Source organism: Lipophrys pholis, assembly GCF_963383615.2.
Source record: "Lipophrys pholis genome assembly, chromosome: 1".
NCBI lineage: Eukaryota > Metazoa > Chordata > Actinopteri > Blenniiformes > Blenniidae > Lipophrys > Lipophrys pholis.
In genome coordinates, this window is record NC_137635.1 from 41,110,626 (window position 1) to 41,126,233 (window position 15,608).

A 15,608-nucleotide genomic window follows, 5' to 3' on the forward strand; every position below is an offset into this window, starting at 1 on the left:
TTTTTAACTTTTTGATGTATTTCTTTTATTTCCTTGTAAACAGAGTGAATATGTCCTTGTGTGTGAACGCTGCTACAGAAATGAAATTGCCCTGCCTTACAAATATCAGAGGACACATTTTCTACCTCACAGAGGAGTTTGATGATTTAGAAAACACTGCAGTGGTGGACTGTGAGGTGGAGCTGCTGAGTTGAAGCATCTTCCAGGGGGAAAACCTCACACATGGCATTAATTGTAAGAGGAGGAGCTGGAGGAGGGGCTCTCTTTCCCTGTGGGCTGCAACAGGACTCGGAACTCACCCAAAAGAAAGCGGCCAAGGATGTCTAGAAGACAGAGAAGCGTGATTGTTGAAGAACAAACTCATACATAGATTAGAAAGTGCGCTTTTAAATTTCTTTTTTTTTTTTCTCTTCCCCTCCCACTCAAGTTTATCCTAAACCTGCACGACTCTTCCAACTCAGGATCCACGAGGCAGCGCGAGACACGTGTTGCAAACTTTCAGCACACTTTAGTTTATTTGTTTTTTTTTTGTTTGTTTGTTTTTTTTTTGTTTTTTTTTAAATTCCAGGCTCTATTAGAAACTCGCACGACGTTTTAAATGCAACGCTGTCTGATTTATGAGAAAAGCATGGCAGCCGAGGCGAGGAACGGCGGGACTTCTCTGAACAACAATAACTGCAAAGACCACCACAGGAGGAAGCTGCTGGTCGGAGTGGACCTCTTCTGTCTCTTTCTAGGTGACAACTCACTCACTTTAATGGTTGTTGATTGTTCACTACTTTTCTTTTCTTTTCTTTTTTTTAAATCCTGTTCATCAGCCACAGGAGAGAAACAAAAAGTTAAGTTTCACACGTGATATCAACATTCATACATTAGAAAACACTTAACAATCTGATAAACAAACAGTTATTCTAGAGATGACAATGGATGAGGCACCGACTTAAAGTCATGTGAAGCCCTTAGCTGTTTCTGTACTTTTAAGACATTAAAGATACACTATAGATAACAAAACTGTAAAAGTCACACATCTTTGGCCATTCTTTCTAATCTAGATTGTGTCAAACGTCTTAGTTCAGGAGCCACACGCAGCCCAGTTTCATCTTGATTTGGTAAAATAGTGCCATAATAACCTTTAAATTTCCACTTGAAAGTTTTTCGTTGTTCTGTCACAGAGTAAACATCATGAAATTGTCTTTATTTTTGCGAGACCAAACATTTACTACTGAAAATTGCTACAATCTCAACATAAAGCCAATTTTAATGATGCCTTCCGGTGCAAAATACAGTAAAATATAAAAAAAAAAAAACACCTGCATTTTGCACGTTTTCACAATCCCACCCTCACAACATCACGGATATCTCAGCTGGGGTCTCACTGTTGTGTCTGCTACTCTAGAGAAAACATTGTTCTTTATAACTCGTTTCTTTAAAGTGTTGATGCTTCAGCAGGCCAGTTTGGAACCTCGAGTTGGCTGCTTCTGGCACACGGGCCTCATGTTTGACACCCCTGGTCTAGAAACTTATACTAAACATTGTTGTCCCTCAATTTATAATATTATTTATAAAATAAATCTACCTTAAAATGATTACAAGGACAGAATAAAAATGCTTTTACTCAAGCCACACCAATAAAGTGCTCAAACAACTGTATTGAATATGTTTTAGAATATAATGTGTTTATAACAGAAATCCTGCAAAGGAGAAACACATTGAAACAAAGTAATATATTTTGTAGTTGAAATGTGTATGGAAACGCAAAAAAAAAAGCAAGAATAGCATTTTTATTCAGTGAGTCACCTTTCTCATAAATCTTTTTAACTCAACATGAACCGTTTAAAACTGCTTGTTTGAGTAATAAAAGTTAGTAACCGTATGACTAGTCCAGTTCGTAGGACTTTTTCTATAATAATTATTTCCTCTGTCCGACCAAAATGTGCCCTTGAAGGGGAAAACTGGTGAATAAATTGCCCCAGGGGGGATATATTTCTGTTGGTCTCCACCCACACCTGTATGCTTTGACTGCTCATTATATTTTCCAGAAAGTCTTACATTCCTCAGCAGCTGGAATCCCTCTGATCTCAACATCTGGGTTTATATGTATATGTGGTGTAATTAAAGGAAGTGGTGGAAAGGTCAGACCTGTGTGAGTGTGTCCATGTCCATCAGTTCAGGTCCCGTGATGTTCCACAGCTGGAGACACTGGCTTAAGGTTGTAGTTGTGCTTGTAATGTTCGAGAAAGTCGAACCATCAACTTAAGGCCACCTTCGAATCGTAACCTTTTCTTTCACACGGCGCGCAGGAGAGTTTGTCTATAAAAAGAAAACTGTCGCAGCAGCATGGGAATAACAACAATCCAGCTATTGTGACCAATTTCGTGATGGATTTGCTGCACAAACAATCATTTTCCGACAAGATATATTTAGTTTGGGTCCGGTGTTTGTCTCTGTGGAGGGTAAATCCCCATGATTTGTTCTGTGTGCTCATACCTCCCCACAGAGGAGCTTGTCAACAAACCAGCAGTGTTGCTCTGACTGAAGATGTGGTTTAAAGGGAGCAACCGCAAGGAGGAAATGGTGGAGCAGGGCTGGTAACATCCCTGCTTCTCCTCACTCCTCACACACTGATTGCAGTTTGAGTGCGGCGTCCGTGGCGATCGCTCTCCAGCCCTCTCATGTGCTTTCAGTTACCCTGCTCCCTACAGACCATCAGCGCCGGTAGAGATAACATCGGCCAGTAGAATGGAGGAGGGATTTTAGGCTGATTCGCAATAGACTTGAACTGAATCCCAACCACAACACCACCACCCCCAACCCCACCCTTCCCCAAACGAGGTGATCGAGTTCAGTTCACATTAAGCCGCAGCAGGTGGTTCTCATGTTTTCTAGTTAATCGCGTAATGACTTTAACCCCACTCAGGCACTAAATATATGGTGGCGGTTAATAGGTCACACTTGCATCTACAGGGTTTTGTTTTTCTGCACAAAGGTCATGTTGACTCTCGATTTCAGGGTATTGATATTGGCATTGTTTACTTTTTTAAGGATCAGTTTACAGAAATTACGGGGATAGGGGCGGGTAGATATTATGTTCACAATGTTCTAAATTCTGAAAAATACCTAAGTGTTATTGGGAAAGATTGCAAGACCTCGCCAAGTTAAAATGAGTTTTTCTGTATGTGATTGGATCTTTTTAAAAGAAGCTGGGTTTCAGACTGAAATGATGGGGGGGGGGGCGTTCTGCGCTTGTTGATTGCAGTGCAACATCTCAGCGATATACAAGAAATCATCCAGGTTATGGGATGTTTAATTTTGTGATGAATGCAACTGAAGTTTTGAAGCAAATCTCATTGCCCTCATGACAAAATTGGGTATTTTAGAATGTGCCTCATTAAAAACAGGCTCATGATTAAATAAAAAATGAAGCAATTTAGACTATGCTGTTTTTAAATTGTACCGCTTGAAACCTCAATACAGAAAAATCCAAAATTTGAAATCTATATTAATCATGTTATTGGAAAATGAAACGGGGCAAAATGCAAAAACAAATGAAGGATCTGTATAGCAGCGACTCACTATAAATGTGATATTTATCTTACCCAAGCAGTCAGGCCTGGTTTCCCGTTACACTGTGGAACTGTGAACCGAGTTTTTGCCAACATGCCGGAGTGACGGACCGGGTTCGGGCTGTGTGAGGGCTGCTGTTCGTAAAAACAACTGCATCTGTGTTTATGCCACAACTACCTCAGACATGTACATATAAGTTTCTCTGCCAGACAGTGAGAGATCCCCGCAAGTGGAAAATGTGCGTCTGTTTATTTGAGAGGTCGCTCTCGGCGTTTTGGCAAAAAAGAAAACCCTCCAGTATACGTTGGGGGATATAATTCGGCACGCGGCTTTATACATTGATTCTAGTTTCCATGAGCTGTGGCAGTACAGAACCACCAGATCTCACGTTCCCGACCATGTTTTGAATGTGGGGCAAAAGTCGTTTTTTGTTTTTTTTGCAGTGTTTGCTCGCTGAAAATTGGCATTCATTTTTAAGACAACTGTTTTCCAGGGGGAAAATGAATCGAAGACACTGGATGTTGACGTTAGAAACAGGAAATCACTTTCCAAACACTTTTGCTTGTTTCTGTTGTGTTTGGGTCCACGTCTCGCTAATGTAAAAGACAAACCCCGGTCTGCTGACTGGTGTTGTCGTTGGCAATACGCACTCCCCCTCCCCTTCGCCCCCCCCCCCCCCCCTCGCCAGAGAGATGCGGGAAGAAAGGAAGAGGGCAGGAGGGGAAAATCCCAAGATGCCGCAGACTTTGCTGATGCTGCAATGTTGAGACGGATGCGAGGGGTCAGAGGACCGAGCGGGGAAGTAACCCCCCCCTCCTTGCATGTCTGGAAAACAGGACCTGATTGCAACTATCTGGTTGAAGTCGTGTTTACGTCTTTTTCTTTCCAGTCAGCTGTTGGAAGCACTTGACCTCAGCAGGGTCCTTTAACCCAGCGGATGTTTCTTTCTTTCTTTCTTTTTTCAGTCCTTGTGGGGCTTCTCAGTCTTACTCCATCAATCTCTTGCTTCCAGCCTCTGGCCTTTATGGTTTGTCTGTAAATGTGTTTAGAGGAGAAGAGGTCAGGGTTTTTGGGTCAAAGCAGGCTGCATGGAGTCTTTTTTTTTTTTTTTCTATTGGCATTGTTGGAAATTTCTGTAAATTCTATGGGAACGTTTCTGTTGTTCTCTTCATGTCCAGACTAACTAAACTAACGGGATCAGACGTCGAGGATTTAGCGCTCTTCAAAGTGCAGTATATTTTTCCAGTTGCAGAACCGTTAAGTCATCCCGCCCCGCTCCCTTTTGCTCTTGAGTCGGCTGTAGGCTCCGTCCAGGTATTTGTTTTCAGAGCGGGAGCAAAAGCAAGAAAGTTAATAATGTGAATCCTGCTGAATGTGGAGGGAAGGCTGGCGTCTGACGGTTCCCAGAGTGCAGGATCGCAGTCTGGAACCTGAGCTCAACCCAGCTGGACCTTCAAAGACCCATGTCAGCTGTGTGTGTGTGTGTGTGTGTGTGTGGATGTAAGGGCTTGAGGGGTTCCTTAGTAACTGAAGCATGTGTTGACGTTTGGTTCAAGAAATCATACCCTCAGCCCATACAAACGCCACCTTTTCTCTTGTTTTTCTTTGTCTGATTTCACAATTATTCAAAATGTGACTTGAAAGCTAAATGTTTCTTTGAAGTCCTTTTTTTTTTTTTTTAAGTGGTTCCCCCAAATTCAGCGAATTCGGCGATTCGAGGCCTCTCCTGAGCGCCGCGTCCACCCTCAAATATCAAAGTCCTCCACTGAAGCCCTTTTTTTAGTAAATGGTGAAAATAAGCTGTCCTCCTCTGGCTTGCATCTCAGTTACACCCACTCTATGCTTGTTGTCAGGAGATAAATAAGATCTTTTTGCCACTTTAAGTGGCGAAAGACACTAAATCGATCAGACGCAAACACCCCCGAGGCGTCTTAAAGAGGGTCTTTTTAAGTGCACTTGAAAGCCTCGGCAGGAAGGGAATGAAGACTGATGGTGTGTGTCGGCTTTTTTCTTTTTTCTTGTGTGTGTTTCTTGTCAGTCGGCAGCTCTTAAGAACATGACACCTCTTCCACCTTTTAATGGTAACTTCATCAGCTGGAGATTCCTAAAGCATAAAAGCTTTACTTGAGTCTAAATTATGATGCAGGCTTTGATTTGGCTTTTTTTTTTTTTTTTATCATATATTGGTAAAAAAAAAAAAATTCTCAAAGTGAAAACACCCGCTTGGAGTTTAGCACACGTCTGTATGGTGAGATTTGTTGATGCAGCCGTCCATTATTGCGGTCTAAAATATTTGCTTGTGTTGTCTGTTCACTCGTACAGTGGTGCTTGTTGCCGTGTTTTTGTACAAACCTCCCTTCCCGCCTTACCAGAGAGGATTCTTCTGCAGTGACAGCAGCATCAGGCTGCCCTATAAGAACAGCACGGTGTCCACCACTGTGTTGGCAGCGGTGGGCGTCTCGCTGCCCCTGGTCACAGTAAGTCTGGTTGTGGTGGAGCGAGAGGACAGGAGAGCATACCTTTGGGACAGTCTCGGTTCGTCAATGGGTAAACTGTGACGAGTCAAAAGACACGATTGTTTAAATTGGCTGATTCACTCTGAGCACCTTTTTTTTTTTTTTTTTTTTTTTTATGTCCTATCACAACCAATTCCACAGTTTATTGTTACACACTTAACAATCAGACTTTATTTGTAAATCGCCTTTCAAACTAAATGGGAAAAGACAAAAGAGCCTTTACACAATGAAAGCTGTAAAACGATACCTTCTCCCCACACGCACACGGAGCAAACACTTTGTACTGCGTTGAAATATTAACACTTCAAATAAAATGTTAAACAAGAAAACACGAGTGGAAAAAGACCTGATTCAGGCTCAAAAAAATTGGAATTCTAAAGCAACAAAAGCAATTCCGTGTTAAAATAGAAGAACCTATGAACTCGAGAAGCTGATAAAATAAATACATGGATAACTACACAATAATAATAATAATAAATGAACTTAAATGCACAGCTAATGTGGCAGGTACCCTTAATTTTAAATAATTCCATTTCCACTGATATCACCTCTTGAATAAAATGAGATGGCAAGTATAAATAATACTTTGTACCTGTGGATATTTAGTTCCGTTTCAATGAACCTAAAGGCAATGTTCACACTGAGTCGCCCAGTTTCCAATGTTTAAGGAGGACAAATGCACTTTTTAAACCCAGAACCAAAAGATGCACGGAATGGATATGACCTTCACAACAATACCATGGACTGAGCCACATCTCATGGAATGCTTCTACAACTGTCTTGGTAGTATTTTTTTGCATCACAAACTCACCAAAATGTTTTATTTATTTTTTATAAAAAGTATAAAAATTTGCACTCACTAACGCTGTTGAGGATCGAGTTTGGTTTTTAAAAGAAAATGTTTTATAAAGTCAGAAAGCCACTGAAATACGAAATCCAAATAGTTTTCTGTAGACTAAACCAACTAAAAGTGAACAACGTTGTCTAGTCCCACTCCTGGAGCATTCTACGAGCGCAATTAAGAACCGATGGACAAAGAAAATATGAGATTCTGCAACTTAATAGTAATCTATAACTTTCAGTTAACTATTAAGTGTTCGTGTTGCGTTTCACTAGATTCCTTTTTAAATGTAAGGAAAGAAAAAACATATTCAAGGCAATTCACTGGAATTATTTGTAAGTAATATTTTGACCTAAATCTACAAATTAAGCTCCAGTCAATCTGTGAAACAAAAGTATTTTTGTCACTTGTCTAATTCCCCCCCACCGGGTTTTAGGAATTATTTACACAGTTGTGAAGTCGTACGTCCATAGCTTGTTATCTGCTGTTATTAAAGAAACTTTATTAGGGATAATTGAAGTTGCTTGGAGAGCGAAAGATCCGTTAAAAAGCATTGCTATATCCGTTGGGAAACGGCCGGCAGTCAGATAAAGCCTCCATGCCCTGCAGTCACCTCCATCAAAGCTGAATAACCAACAGTAGGATTCTTCAATACAAGCAAACACCAGCTCCGATAGCGACACTAATAGTGAATATTGACTCAATCTGGACTCCTTTCTCAATTAGTCACAGATAACAGCCACAGAATGAACTGAGACAGTCCCACATGTTCCCTCATTGCCTCTCGCTTTTACCTGCGACCTCTGTAATTTGCGTGTCATTAACCCAGCACCTCCATCTCTCTCTCTCTCTCTTTCTCTCTCTCTCTCCTTCACCATCCCCACCCCCTCTCTCTCTTCCCCTCTCTGCTGCTCACCGCATCTTCACACTAGCCGGCCTGCCTTTCTTGGTCATTGAGACCAGCGCTGTTCAGCCTTACCGTAGAGGGTTTTACTGCGACGATGAGTCCATCAAGTACCCGGCCAAAAGCGGAGACACCATTAGCGACGGTGTGCTTAGCGCCGCTGGCATTTTAATCACCATCCTCTCTGTAAGTCACCTCACCCTGATCACTAATGTCATCCCTTCTATTCCAGCGGCCTTCACGCCTACTAGCAACACCTGTAAACACTGATCACATTGTTTTCTTTTAATCCTCATCCTGTTGTTTTGAGTGTTGCTCATATGATGTGTCATGAAATGTTTATCTGTCAACTCGTTCAAATTGTTGTTCTCTCTCACTGAATCCACACCTGGTCCACACCTACTTTTTTTTTCTTTTATTGATGCGTCGTTGGCGTAATGGAGTGCGTTTACCCTAAATGACAACAAAATCCGTGACTCTTCATACTTATCAGCTTTTGTCGCTGGTTTAAATTGCATGCTCGGTAACAACCTTTCAACAGTGCTCGCTTGAGGTTTTCTCTCTGGGGGCTCAAGATGATTCAGATGATTAGGCCTCTTAAAGTAAAACGATGTGTTGGTTTTGTTGCACTTTCCAGGGAGAAAACAGTGATATCCAAAATTCTCCATTAAATTTACTTTTTTTTTTTTCCTCTAGATGTTCGTGTTATACATGTTAGCCTCCATGGCGTCGTACTGCTGAGAACACAATAAATACAGCTTTGGGAAACCTTTTTGGAGAGATTTCACATAGTAAAACTCTTAATCTTAAACATTTAACATCAATAGGTTGGAAATAATGGCTTTTTTTTTTTTTTTTTTGCACGTTAAGACCCCTTCGAACTTCTCAATAAGTCAGAAACTGAAGTCACACTAAGCGAGCAAATTTCAAAACCTCCTCTCTCGCACCGCTTGGATATTCATTTGAGCAATTGTCACAGAAGCCACAGAAGCCATGTAGTAACCACCACACCATGGATCTCGCCGCGAGCGCTCCGGCCCCAGCAGCTTAACAACCAACTAATTATTGCTTATAAAACATGCTAAATGTTAGGCGCTCATTTAGGATGCTATTAGCCACCACAAATGGAGCATTTGTATGCCGTGATGTCAGACGAACAGATTTGTGGGAGTATCCGTTTTCACATTTGGACATCCATATCTCACTATGGTGCAGCAGCATGTGCAGTAGGTACCTTGCATACTGATGCATGCTCTGCCTCCTGGCATTAGGTTTTATCTTCTCACCCCTTGCAGCCACCAGAGCAAATAACTCCACAAGCTGCAGACTGTCATGGAATGTTTTTTTTTTTTTTTTTTTTATGGTGAGAAGGCGCCTTGACTATATAATTACGCTTGACGCAACAGTTGTTTGGTTAAATGTTGTAATTGGTGGTGTGGAATTGTGGTGACGGCCCCAAGCAAGAAGACGTTACCAGACATCTTGTTTTCCATGCAATAGTCACAGTTTTTGTTTTCAGGTGAGCCAGACGGCATAAAATTTAACCTTTTTTAATCCTTTGTTTTGCACTGAATGGAGTTGATGAAAGGGATTTAAAAAAAAAAGGGAACACCATGGTGTGGAAGGACATGACTTTGACACAAATTGATGTCTTTCTCAGATGATTTATCTTCGAGGTTCGTGCGCAACAGCTCCACATACAGACCGACAATACTAATGTATTCACACAGTTAAATGTCTCGGAGAAGGGGAACCAGATGTATTTCCTCCCAGTTCTCCATTTCCCATGAAGCCAGCTGGGCTGTATCACGGCGGCTCTAAAGGCCTGCGTGGTGGAAACGACGCCTTCTGTCAGCTTGTTAAATCTTCTCGGGGCCGACCCCTCTGGAGCAAGAGTTTCTCAGAAAGAAAAAAAAAAAAGCCTCGTTTCTGCATCCCGCCAAAGAATGTCTGATGAAATGGAGACACTAACATGAAAACAGCCGGAGATCCCCCTGCGAAACCCGAGACGCTTTGGAGGGATGGCCGGCGCGGGTGAAAACAAACGTGCCCCCGACGTTGCGCCCGGTGGAGTCTGGCCGCCAAAATCAGACACATCGCCGAGCTCAGCTTTTCTCCTGATTAGAAACAGCAGTGCCTCCCCCTCTCCTCTCTCCTCACCTCCCCTCCCCCTCCTCTCTCCCTCCGGCTACGCTCTCACCTCACCCTGTTTTCTCCAGTCCTCCTGTCTTCATTTTTTTGTTTGCTTCCGGTCCTCCCTTTCTGTCTGTCTGATTTCCATCCTTCCATATCTCTCTCTCTCTCTCTCTGTCTCTCTCGCCCTGCTCTGTTTCGTGGGGGGGGGGGGGGGGCAACAGAAGATGTGAGGGGGTTGGGAGGACATTTTTGAGCCCAAAACAGCTGTTTTAAGTTAAAGCTGTCCAACCTCCACCCTCACCACATGCGCCGAGCCCGTCAATCGTTGCTGCTCAGACGGCGGTTTATATACACACTTACAGAAAACTATACACGCGGCTCAGTTTGAGTTGCCTCCCACATCGTCTCACTGTTTCCTCTCAGGAGCAGAATAGCACAGGTAAACACGTCCAACTCTAAATTAGCCCTTTTCAAACCACTTCAGACAGAGTCGCTGGTCACAAGTTCTTGAGCAACGTTTTTTTTTTTTTTGTTTTTTTTTTTTTCAGTCATATTTGTCCCGAATGTTTTTCCCCCTTGCACAACCCTTTTAATTTCCAAGAACTTTGCCTGTGCGAAGTTCACATAAGCTTCAGGGCTCCTTCCCAAAGTTCTCAAGGCCTCCCTAATACACTTTCTGCAATGCTGCAGACTTTGCTTAGAGGAATTACCTCGAGCAAAGCCTGCGCTTCATTACTTGCATTGTTCCACTGTTTAAAAAAGAAAGACGGGGGAAATGTTAATCACAAAAACAGTTTATTGGGTTATTCTTAGTAGTTTAGTTAGTAAACAACAAACACTTACTTGCATGTTAAATTAGGAGAACTGGCTCCTACTGGCCTGCTTTCTCAGTCCTTGTGATATATTTTAGTTCTCGTTCCGCGGGTGTGAATTCAGTGACGATAGAGAACAGGGTGAATAATGAGGCCGATTGTGTGTAACAATTCGTCGCCTTGTCTTCTGTCCCTTCAGATCATAATTGGCGAGAGCTACAGGATCTACTTTCTGAACGAAGGCTCCAAGTCTTTTGTGGGGAACCCCTACATTTCTGCCCTCTACAAGCAGGTGGGCGTGTTCATCTTCGGCTGCGCTATCAGCTTGTCCTTCACCGACATTGCCAAAGTGTCGGTGGGCCGCATGCGCCCCCATTTCCTCGACGTGTGCAAACCTGACTTCTCCACTATCAACTGCTCTCTGGGCTACATCACTGATTACCAATGCCAGGGCCCAGAGAGCAAAGTTCAAGAGGCCAGGTACGATCCATCAAAAAGCTGTGAGAGTTTACTACGTCACTCCGTTAAAAGCAAAACACCCTGACGGTCCCCTCTTTTCCCTCAGGAAGTCTTTCTTCTCTGGACATGCGTCTTTCTCCATGTACACCATGCTTTATTTGGTGGTGAGTTGTTCAAGAGGTTTTTCAGTATCTTATTCTCTGCATGGGTGTTTAGAACATTCAGCCACAACTATGTGTGTTTATGCTCTTTTTCCAGTTGTACCTGCAATCTCGTTTCACTTGGCATGGAGCCCGCCTGCTGCGCCCTTTGACCCAGTTCACCCTCATTATGATGTCTTTCTACACCGGCCTGTCCCGTGTTTCTGATCACAAGCACCACCCGTCTGATGTCCTGGCTGGTTTTATACAAGGAGCCCTGGTGGCCTATTGCATAGTAAGTGGTTGTCGGGTTACAACTGTTTATTATACATTTCTGAAAGAATCATGTAAATACAAGTTTGCTGAGCCGTTATTTGTATGGATTAAAGGTTAGTTCATCAAAAGAATACAGGTACCACGAATTGTTTTGTTCTCCACAATTAATCAGTTGCACTTTACTTTTTTCTTTTTTTTTAATATCCAGCTGGCAGGCTAAAGTTCAAAGTTGGGGCCAGTTTGGTTTAAAACAGAAGTTTTACCACCAAATCCATGAAACGACAAAGAAAAGTAATTATGTGATATTTCACATAATGAGAAAATAGGTATATATATATATAAATAAATGAGAAATAGGTTGTTGCTATAAAACTACGTTCCCTTATACAAGGCAACTAAACTTAATTAAATTACGTTTATTTAAAAAAAATAAAATTCAAAAAAATATCAAATATAATGGATTAATCAGGTTGATGACACTTTCAAATTCTCCGATTATATTGATTGCTTTGCAAGTGAAAAATGGCAAAGGACCAAATACAATACCTTGAGGAATGCCTATAACCAAAATGTATGTGTCGCCTATTTGTGTGCTTCTATATTCCGAGCCAGATGCTACTTGACATCATTTGTTAATTCATCTTATTACTAACAGGATATTAATGAAGGCATCGTGAAACAAGTTCATGTCGCATTCCTCGCGAAATGAATACTTGCAAAAAAATAAAAATTCCTACATTGTTGGCCTTAGTTTATTCAGAAAATAGATCTTCTGTGGTTTTTTTTGTCATCCTCCTTCTGAATATGCAGCTTTGCAGAGCTAAAATGTTCAAAGTTTCCTCTCTGTGCCCTTCGCAGGTGTTTTTCGTGTCAGATTTGTTTAAGCCCAAAGGCAGACGCTCTACGCTGGCACCAACCCCAGTAAAGAAAGATCTTGTTCCCGCGCCAGACATCAGAGAGCGAAGCAACCACCTCATCATGGCGTAAAACGGGCTGCAAACTGGTTGCACACTATAAAACCCTGACCTGTGCCTTTTAAAAAGAATCACTACTACAGCCACTAGTCAAAACTGGATAAAAAAAAAAAAGTAGCTCACGAAATCTGGAAAATGCAGACAAACATGGAATCTTGAAATATCTTGAAGGATGCGAAGAGACTGTGGAAAAGCTTTGCTCTGTTGATGGAATCAATCTTCTTCCTCCTCAGTCTCACCAGTTGTTTTAATGTGGAAAAGAGAGATGACCTCCTTTCTACTGAAAAGGATATTTGTCCCTTGTCATCCTGTTAAAAAGATTATTGGAGATTGTCCACTCTCAAGCCTTTTCCATGAAGAGTCAGAATAGCGAACAAAACCTACAGAAGGCTGCTGTAAACAAAGCTGTGTGTGTTTTGTGTGTTCACTCATATTCCTGCCACTCACTCGCCGTGTGACTTGCGCCATTGTGACAAAAAAAACAAACAAATTCCTTAGTTTTTCGGGAAGGATGTTGTAGTGCTTAACATTGTATGTGTGATTTATAGCACTGTTTTAGCTAAACTCAGTACTGTTTGTCACCACTTGAATGATCTGAAGTGAAGCTTTTGGAAAGCTTTGTAAGCTCTTATTGTGTGCATGATGTGGTGTCGCTTCTAAAATGCACATAAGTCTACAGTAGGTTGAACGTACAGCGAGGTCGTATGTGTTGGATGTGGGCCTCCTTCTGCTGGCTAGGACGAGCCCCCACTGAGCCATTTGATGAAATGACTGTCTGTTATATTAAACCAGACGGGTGCTTTCGAAGTGTTAGGTCAGTGTGTGTGTGTGTGTGTGTGAGTGTGTGTGTGAGAGAGAGAGAGAAAAATGTGTGTTTGGTGTGTGTTTGGGTGAGGCCTTTCCATGAGTGAGTGTGCCAGTGTGTCTTAATGCCGACTGTATATTTCACTGTTTATAGCCTGCAAGCGTTTAAGTGTACATCTGCTGCCAGAGAGCAGGTACCTGCTCCAAGAGACACATGTAACTTAAGACAGGAACACTGGGGCGGGGGGTGGGGAGCACCATGCACAGTACATGTATTACTAATCATACTGATTATTAACATTATGAAGAGATCCTGTGATTTACTGGACGCAGGTATACATATATATTTTGCTAAAACAAAGATGTGAACCTCCATTAGTAATGGATATGTATGACATTTATAGTACCTTTTTGTTTTAAAACACCAAAGCAAATTTCATATAAGATTATTAGACACCTTGCAAATGCCGAACTACCGACATCTTGTAAAACAATACAAAGGAGCTGACGTTAAGGCTCTGCTTTATAATAGACAAGTTACCATGACGCTGATATGTTTGTGTGCCTTTATTGTAATTTTTGCCAAAAAAAAAACCAATGACTGATACAGAAAACGTGTTTTCTTGGGTTTTGAATGTCGACGATAGAAAGGAGTGAACTTCTGCATGCTAGCCTACATTTTACAATGATGCATCACATGTGAATATTCACTTCAGCTTATGAAAAAGTGCCCACTATGACGTTTTGTCGTGACCTGTGTAATTGTAAAACATGCTGCTTAAAGAGTCCAAGCTTGGCCGAATGTCATCCAGTAAAGCTGGCTTCTTGTGAATACTAAGGTTTATTAAGAAAAATCACAACAAAGCTGTCAACGTGGATAGCTTCAGTATGTTTTTTTTTTTTTTGTTTGTTGTTTTTCTATGTTGAATAAATCAATTCCTGTATTTTTGTAGTGCCGTGTAAGATTTTGTAAAAATGCAACTGTTTGGACGTATCAAAGATAAAAAAAAAAAATGTCTTTAATAAAACACAAAACTTTAAAAGCGCAAGTGTGTTATGCTGGGTTTATTTCATGTATTTAATTCAACGTGTCGCGTACAACCAAACGAGAATTTCCGATTTGAGGTCTTACAATTCAGCTGCAGGCCAACTGTGCGTGTGATGGAGAGATTTGGGCGTGGAGCGTTTGGTAGACTTCCACGCGCGGCTTCCTGTGGGGAAATAGTGCACATTCCAGGCTTTAACCCCTCTCCCCAATGGCCCTCGAATAATATGGACTCCACGCAGAAACTATGCCAGAGTGGCAAAACACATTGACATGTGAAAATGCTTGGGTGTAGGTATGATCTGACTGAATGCCCTGTGTTATCTTTACAGACCACTTCGTCTCCACCATTTGTGGGGCATCCACAGGTTAAACTCCAGAAACTGAAAGTTTTTTTGATTCCCTGCGCCAGTGTTATGAGCTCAGTTTTTTTGGGGGGGCCACGTGTTGTCCAAAGCTGATTGATTTTACTGTGAATTAGGCTCCATGCCCAGAAAGAGATGATTAGTTTAATAAGCAGCAAAATGTGTTTTGTTTATGTGGCCTCGCCAGGGGTGATGTTATTTCGAACCAGCTGTGCTGTGTTATGACTACTACTAAATTACTGTTTCCAGTGTCTTAATTGGGAACCAGGCTACACCCTGCAGAGTGTGTGTGTGTGCTCTGTGGTAAGGAGTCTATATTTTTAGCTATGAAATTTTCCTGTGAAGATGATGGTGTTCAAGTGTCATCGTCTCAACTTTTGTTTTAGATTGAAATATTTCAACCTTTTTTTTTTTTTTTAGATTGAACTAATATACATTAATATCTTCCTCAGATGCACAGAATAACACCCATTATCAATCTAGAATGTTTGCATTTATCAAAATGAAATTTTGTGTTTCAGATCATGCAACATAGTGAGAGAAGTTTGTTCTAATAACATATTGTGCGACATATCTTCTGCGTCGTTTCATCCCGTGCAGGTTTGCCCTGGAGCCAATCCCAGCTAATTTACTAGGGGCGAGGGGGGGGGGGGGGAATTCACCCCGGACAGTTCTCCAGTCCATCACAGGACAAACACAAACATGTGTCCTTTATGATCTGTTAGAAAAGTATCTAACTCAGAGAGTTATTGAGGTGAGAGGCATTTTCTCA

The 15,608-nt window shown here is 41.7% G+C and overlaps 1 protein-coding gene across 2 annotated transcripts; it reads left to right on the top strand.

The window, feature by feature from the left end:
* Positions 1–290: 290 nt before the first annotated feature.
* LOC308112762 (phospholipid phosphatase 3-like) lies at positions 291–14,086 on the top strand. 2 transcript variants are annotated; one of them, XM_080468512.1, is made up of 6 exons: positions 291–737; positions 5,887–6,041; positions 10,973–11,253; positions 11,339–11,396; positions 11,491–11,667; positions 12,507–14,086. In XM_080468512.1, the coding sequence occupies exons 1-6, from the start codon at positions 599–601 to the stop codon at positions 12,633–12,635; spliced, it is 939 nt and encodes a 312-aa protein (XP_080324638.1). In that variant the 5' UTR covers positions 291–598; the 3' UTR covers positions 12,636–14,086. The 2 variants fall into 2 exon arrangements, with proteins under 2 accessions (XP_080324638.1, XP_080324637.1); XM_080468511.1 differs by lacking the exon at positions 5,887–6,041 and adding an exon at positions 7,854–8,011 and having other exon boundaries at positions 298–737.
* Positions 14,087–15,608: the final 1,522 nt, after the last annotated feature.